The sequence below is a fragment of the Eulemur rufifrons genome, chromosome 18 (assembly GCF_041146395.1).
Source record: "Eulemur rufifrons isolate Redbay chromosome 18, OSU_ERuf_1, whole genome shotgun sequence".
NCBI classification, from domain to species: Eukaryota; Metazoa; Chordata; class Mammalia; order Primates; family Lemuridae; genus Eulemur; species Eulemur rufifrons.
The window spans coordinates 66,940,067-66,948,007 of NC_091000.1; the positions used below are offsets into that span (position 1 = coordinate 66,940,067).

The following is a 7,941-nucleotide window of genomic DNA, read 5'->3' on the forward strand; positions in this document are numbered from 1 at the left end:
GAAGTTAAGAGATTGGATGGAAGCTTACTACTTTTGGACAGAAGCTTCAAGCTTGGCCTGCAAAACTTTCTGATTATTCAACTCCCAAAAGAATCCCTAGGAACCTGTGCCTGCATGAGCAAGAAATTGGCTGTGGAAACCATGCCGCTCCAAGACGGTCTTATCTTCCAATGCCTGTGGCTCCGATATGGCCATGGAGGGAAGTGGATGGGGAAGAACATCCCAGAGGGCAAAGCCAGAGGTTCAGGGGACAGTGGACAAGAGAATTCCTCCAGGATTGCCCTCCACTGCTGGCATGAGAGCCTTTGCCACTCCTATCCAGCAGGATTTGATCATTGCTGTGGAGCAATACCTGTCATATTCTCTTCCCCCCTTTTTGCAATGCTAGTTTTTATTGTGGTTACCCTGCTCCTATTCCAGCAATTATATGGTGTGTAAATGCAGATAACATTTTTCGGTTTACAAATTACCAGACTGTGAGGAGCCACGTCGGATGTGATCGCGAAGACTGCACATCACCTAGAGATCCTGGGCTTGAGTGAGATGCCCTGACTAGTGAGTTGTTGGGGCTGTCTGCCCTGCAGAGGGAAATGCATGGGTCTTTACTGGGGAAGAAAAGTATTCACGGGTATTTGGGGAGCCAAAGGAGTAGACTACAGTGGAAACTACTAACTGCCTTCCAATCTTCCCCTTTAATAAAGAAATCCTGCCAAGCTAGAAATGTATATTTCCCTGCTTCCTTTACCATTAGGTGTGACCAGGTAATTAAATTCTGGCCAATGAGATAAAAGCAGTTGTGTTGCAAGGAATTCCCTAGAGGAATTGGGCATGCCCTTCCCCCTTCTCCATCTTGCTGATTTGAACATGGACATGTGGCTGTTCTGGTGGAACTTCGGCCGCCATCTTAAACCATGAGAATGAAGGCCACAGAGATGGCAGAGCAGTGTGATGATGTCATGGAGCTACCAGACCAGCCCTGGATTGCCTATCTCTAGATTTCTTTTAACTGAGAGAGAAATAAAGTTCAATCTCACATAAGCTGCTGTATTTTGGGTTTCTCTGATACGAAGCTGAATGTAATCATGATTGATAGACTCTCCAGGCATGAGTTGGCCAATTGAATGTCAAGAATATGGAGCAGGTGATTTAATGGTGTGGATTTGAGGTCTGGTGCACAGATCAGCTGAACTAATTCCTGGGAGGTTGAAAAAAAATACCTATGTTGTGCTTCCTTTAGCTTTGGAAATAGCCAGGGTTAGAAAGAATTATGATGCAAGTCTGATAAATTTTCAAGATTAGAAAAAACTCCATGAATTTTTGTCCAATTAAAGTGATTATAGAGTATGTGCCCCTCGGGCAGGTGACATTTTGCCTGCTGTGGATGCAGAGAAGAAGTAGAGGCTGTGGTTTGGGTGAGAATAGTTCTATCACCCACACTCTCTGGTCTAGCCCAGTGTCCAGTGTTAGAAAGAAAGGGTGGTTTCAGTTGGCTGATAATTTAGAAAAAGGACTCATCAGAAAAGTAGTCAAATTTAGTATATTAAATTCACTCCAACAGATATTTATTTTATTTTCTATGGGCTTGCATTGGGTTTCTCAACCTCGGCACTACTGATATTTGGCATCAGATAATCCTTTGTGGAGGGACTGTCCTGTGCATTGTAAGGTGTTCAGCAGTGTCCCTGGCCTCCACCCTCTACAGTCTAGTAGCAATGTCCTCCACCCCAGTTGTGACAACTGAAATGTCTCCAGACATTGCCAAGTGTCCCCTGGGTGTGAAAACTGCCCCCAGTTGAGAACCACTGGCTTAACCAGAGGCTCCACCCTGATTCCATCTTGTTCTATAATACACTGAGCCTGCTGTTAGCGAATGTGTAGGATCGGGACAAGCTACCAGCTGGGTGTGGTTGGGACACAGGAACAAAGTACATTTCAGTTACCTATACTTGATAAATAACTTCAAAAATAGCTATAATTTAATAAGTACATAATAAAAGTTATATATATTCCTTAGTAATTTTACATTTAATAGCTTTTCTGGGGAAAAGTTTTTAAAAAATACAGAAAAGTACAATAACAATTCTCCTATGTTTCCTTCTCAACTTTCTTGCCATCCAAAGTTTGGTATATATCCAGACCACCTTTTCATACTTCATATTTTTACTATATAGATATGCATCTGTACATAATGCTTAGTGTTGCTCTGGGTATTTAAGAATCTTTATTTAAACGGTACCATACTGTATAAAACTATTTGCAGCATTTTTTAACTCAATATTATATTTTTTATAATTCTTTGATGTTGTTACATATAAATCTGGTTAATTTATTTTAACTTGTGTGTATTATTCCTTTGTAATTTATTTATCCATCCTTCTACAGACAGACATTTGAGTTGGTTCCAGTTAATCTCTACTATAAACCAATGCTACAGTACACATTTTATTTGTCTCTTTGCACACATATGCAAGTATTTCTTCAGAAGTAGAATTGTTGGATTGGAGGTTGTGCCTGTTTTTCTACTTTATTGGATAATGCCAACTTGTTTTCCAAAGTGATTGAATCAATTTACATTCCCACTAGTAGTGCGTTTGAATCCTTGGTTCCCCACAATACTTTCTAACACTTGGTTTTGTCAGAATTTTAAGGTTTATTTAATCTTATGGGAGTAAAATGTGGATGCATTTCCATTTCCATATTTGTGGTAAAGTTGTACATTTTTTCCTATAGTTGTTGACCATAGCAATTTCTTCTGTGAATTATTGTACATATCATTTGCTCATTTCTCTATTGTGTATTCTTTAAAAAGTTTAAGAGAATTTTATGTTCCATATACTAATGCTTTGTTTCTTTTATATATTACAAATATCTTCTTCTAGGCTTTGATTTGTCTTTTTGCTTTTTCTAAGGTGTCTGTTATTGTATTGAAATTTTTAACTTTGATGTAGTTCAATTTACATATATATGTAAATATTTATATATTAACATTTGTCCTTTTGGGGCTTTATTTAAGAAATCCTTTCCTATTCTAAGATCATAAAGATATTATTCTATATTTCTAAAAGTTTAAATGTTTTATTGAAGCAGTTTTTTTTTTTTTTTCAAAAAAATCTTCTAGAGTCTTTTTGTGTATATGGTGTGAGGTAAGGTTCTCCCTCACAATAACCCTATGGTGTAGGCATTATTCCCATTTCATAGATGGGCAAACCAGAAGACTTTAATTCAAGTTTGTTTGGTCTCCAAAGCCCAGGCTATTTCCCATGTGGCACAGTGCTGTTCCAGGAGACCAGGTGCAAATGTGCATAATAGTTTATTTCTCAAGAAATTTTTTTGTCCCTTATTTTGGAGGGTATCACCTATCTCTAGGTGCATCCTAGGATGGAGAATCTGAGGTTAGCTCATTTTCATTCCAGGATAGAAGTTCAGGTCCATTTGGTCAAGGATCCTCCAAGCCATATCTGGCTTCAAGCATCAGCACCCAGTAACCAAACCTCGGCTGAACTTGTACCACAGAAGGGAGGAAGTGGCCTTGGCCATCACTGATTCTGGGGATCTGATCTATGTATTTAGGATTCTCTCTCTCTCTCTCTCTCTTGTGGTTCAGTTTTGCCCTGGAGATGAATGTGGTGGAATTACAGCAGAAAGAAGGGTACAGAAGAGTTCAAAACAACTATTGTAATCCTAGCACTCTGGGAGGCCGAGACAGGTGGATCGATCGAGGTCAGGAGTTTGAGACCAGCCTAAGCAAGAGCGAGACCCCGTCTCTACTAAAAAAATAGAAAGAAAATCTGGACAACTAAAAATATATATAGAAAAAAATAGCCAGGCATGGTGGTGCATGCCTGTAGTCCCAGCTACTAGGGAGGCTGAGGCAGGAGGATCGCTTAAGCCCAGGAGTTTGAGGTTGCTGTGAGCTAGGCTGATGCCACGGCACTCACTCTAGCCTGAGCAACAAAAGGAGACTCTGTCTCAAAAAAATAAATAAATAAATAAAATAAAATTACAAAAACAGCTATTCATAGCATGTTACTGCTTTCTTATCGACTTATAAGATTGCTTCATAACATAAGTCTATTAGCTCCTTTTCTGTAATTTTTGTTGCAAATAATTCTTCAGGTTTGTTAATTTTCTCTTTTACTTTTATCTGTGACATACCTTTTTTTTGTGTAATCAAATCTATCGATTCCTCCCATTATTTCTTCTATTATTTTAATGCTTAGAAAGCCTTTACTTGCCTCAGATCAGTTAACTCACATATAGTTTCTTTTTTTTTCTTTTCCTTTTTTGTTGAACTCCTCATGTATAAATTTATTTTGGACTCCAATTCATTTCATCTAATCCCTGTTCTCTTGCAATATCATACTATTTTAATAATTGCAGTTTTGAGTGTATTTTAATTCCTGTCACACATACAGTTTCCTTTAGAAAGTTTTCTTTAAAACTTGTTTTTCATCATATAAACAAGTTTTTTTTAATTAAAAAATCTTTTAGACAGTACAAGAGTTTAACATGAAAAGAAATCCCTCTCTCTTCTTCCCGATGTTCATCTCTACTCCCCAGAGGTAGTCACTGTTAACAGTTTCTTGGTTATCAGTTCCAGAATATTGTCATGAAGATCACGCACAAATAAAAGTCAAAACAATAGGCCATTTAGTGGACTTGTTCTGTCACCTCAGAGTTGCTTGTTCCAAAGCCGAGGACTATTATCTTTAATTTCTCTCCACTCCTAAGGAAGTTGCTAGGTGATCCTGCAAACCTCACCAAGAGGCCACCAAACCGGCCCTGTAGCCACCTCCTCTGTGCCCTCCTGACCTATATGAGCAGAGGCCAGAAAGGCTGTGGGAGAATTTAGTCCAGGGCAGGTGTCCTTAGGGTTGTGGATAGAACTCAGGAGATTCATGAACGTGGATGGGAAAAACATTCCATCCTTATCTTCACTATCCTCTAGCCAAAATGTAGCATTTCCTTTGAGCATGAATGTAGGCAACAAACTCAGGTAGTATTAGCAACAACTATAACTTTGTCACCAATAGAAACCACAGGTGTTTTCATATCACATACAGTTATTGCTGATATCTCAAATATCATTTATACTCATCACTACTTAGAAATTATGGTTACAACTTGTGTCAATAAAGCATTATCTAAGTGAAATAAAGCAGAAACAGAAGGACAGATATGGCATCATCTCACTTATATGAGGAATCTGAAATAGTCAAACACACAGAAGCAGAGAGTGGAAGGGTGGTTGCCAGGGGTTGGGGGAGGAGGGTGCGGGGAGGTGTTGGTCAAAGGGCACTAAGTTTTACTTACACAAGATTAATAAGTTCTAGAGATCTACCATATAACATAGTGCCTACCGTTACCAATACTTTATTGCATACTTAAAAACTTGCTAAGGCCAGGTGTGGTAGCTCATGCCTCTAATCCCAGCACTTTGGGAGGCTGAAGTGGGAGGATTGCTTGAGGCCGGGAGTTCAAGACCAGTCTGGGCAACATAACAAGACCCTATCTCTAAAATAATAAACATACAAAAATACAAAAATAATTTAGAGGGCCAGGGGATGGGTTGGGGGATGAAGAAAGGGCCAGCCTTTGAGTGATAGCAACACAAGATGGCAGCCACCAAGGGCTTGGGAATAAAAGTCCCTCGTAATTTCTGCTGTTGGAAGAATCGGAGAAGGCTAGAAAGGAGAAGGAGATGGCACGGTTAGCTGGGGTCTAGAAGATGACAAAGACAACACAAGATGGACAGGGATGATAATTGGGCCTCCAAGAACAATTTACAAAAACCAAATATATAGCCTTAAAATAGAATGTGAATCTAAATACCCAGAAGCACTCCACCTTTGTAAGAATAGTAACAAAAATTAAGATGAATGGAGTTAATAGTTCTAATGGAGTGGTAGACCCAAGAGCCATATCAGTGCTGGCAAAATGGCAGAATTCATACAGCATCAAAGTTGTCCTGCAAGAGCTTCGGCACCTAATGATGTCTAAAGAAAATAGGAAACTCCCTCAACCAGTGTTAGAGCAATTGATCAGAAACAAAAACCACAGGCTCTTCCCCCTTTCCCCTATTCAATTTAAGCAGTCTTCATTTTCCACAGTGGTAAATTTTCTAGATACATCGTAATAGACTTCCAAGTACTGGAAAGGAAGCTCCCATTCAAAGGCAATTTATCTTAAGATACTGTAAATGATACTTTTTGTCCATTTGGAATAAATAAGTTGTGCTATAACATATCAAAAATAACTTGCTAAGAGGGTAGAGCTTAGATGTTAAGTGCTCTCATCACACACACAAATAAAGTAAACACAGAAACAAAGAGGGTGGGAGGAAACTTTTGGGGACGATGGATCTGTTTATGCTACAGATCTCGGTGATGGCTTCAAGGGGGTGTGCTAATCTCCAGACTCATTAAGTTGTATACATTAAATGTGTACAGCTTTTTGTATGTCAATTATATCCTGATAAAGTGATTTGTAAAAAAGAGAGTTATTATTAGAGTAGGGATTTTAAAATGATTTTGATACCCTCATTTCAATATGATTGGTTTCCTTTATAATTCTGAACGTTTTATTAACTTAAAAACCTTATTCTAAGAATGGGTCCGTAAGCTTCACCAGAGTGTCAAGGGGATGCAAGCACAGGGAAGACCCAGAGGGAGGGTGTGGGTGGGAGTTTCCCCCGCCGGCCCTGCCCACCGCAGCGGGACGCGGAGCCCGGGCGGGGCTCCGGGGCGGGCGGAGAGCGCGACCTACCCGCGAGCGCGGAGACTGCTGCGATCCGCTCTGCTGGCCGCTCGCCGACAGGCAGGAGTCTGCGGGTCCATCCTGGGGCTGCCATGACACAGAACAGCGAGAAAGTTCCTGAGAGAGGTGAACCCGTGCTCCTGGCCTCCTCTCGAGCTTAGAGGTGTGCGTGAACGTAGAAACTGGTCCCTACTTTTCATCTAGGGAATTCTGAATGCGAAAGTCTTGCTGGAGCAGCCCGTGCCGGCAGGACGGGGAGCGGGCAGGCAGCGGGAGCAGCCCGCACTCTCCCGGCCTGGAGGGCTGAGGATGGAGGACGCGCTGCGGGCCAGCTGAACGCGGCAGAAGGTAGCCGCGGCCGGCTCGCTGGGGCCCTGCCCGCGGAGGTTGGTGCGGAGCCCCCTACCCCGCAGCCCCAGGCTGTGACAGTCATGGTTGGGCGGGAACCTGATAGAGGGGCTCTGAGAAGAGATGACCCGGAGAGCATCAGACGCCAGAGCAGTGGCGAGACCCCAAAGCGCTCCTGAAGAACCCACACGGGAGGACAGCCTCAGAGAGAGGACTACGGCCGCACGACCTGAGTGAAAGCACCTTTCCCCCTAATCCTGTCACCCGCCTTCCCTCCCGCCGCAGAAGGGTTGGGAGCAGTAGACAGAGAAGAGAAAATGCAAAAGGAGCAAAGAGTCCTCCTTCCAAAACAGGGGCTGCGAGTCGGGCCTGGGGTGGAGGGAGGGGAAAAACTTTTGAATGGATACAAAATTAATCTTTACCTCAGCTTACTGAACTTCTTAGTCCCTAAGGTGAAACCTTAATGACCAGAATGCAGCTGTTTCTTAAAGCTGATTGACTAAAGAGCTGTCTGTACTACCCAAGGAGTAAAGAAGGGACCCAAAATTTGGAGATTTGGTGGCAGGGGTTGAAAAAAACATAAAGCCATTTTATGGTCTATACCAAACAATTCTACTGGTCTTCTGCATTGTTTATCCGTTTGCTTTCTGTCTTTTTTTTAAAAAACACAATTCACTTTACTTATCTAAGTCACATATTTTTATGGTTACAATTTTAAAAAACATGTAACTTTTTAATCCAACTGGAATTAATTTGCCATGCTGTGGGGGAGGAGAGGCCACTGCTTTTACCCAGAAGTCAGGAGTGCCAAGGTGGCTCGGAGAGCCCTGGGTGGTC

At 41.6% G+C, this 7,941-nt stretch overlaps 1 protein-coding gene across 1 annotated transcript; it reads left to right on the forward strand.

The window, feature by feature from the left end:
- Positions 1–5,615: 5,615 nt before the first annotated feature.
- On the forward strand, positions 5,616–6,917 carry LOC138398813 (ubiquitin-conjugating enzyme E2 variant 1-like). The gene is given in 4 exon segments (XM_069493273.1): positions 5,616–5,659; positions 5,661–5,777; positions 5,905–6,025; positions 6,714–6,917. Coding segments are annotated over 4 exon segments (486 nt in total).
- The last annotated feature ends 1,024 nt before the right edge of the window (positions 6,918–7,941 follow it).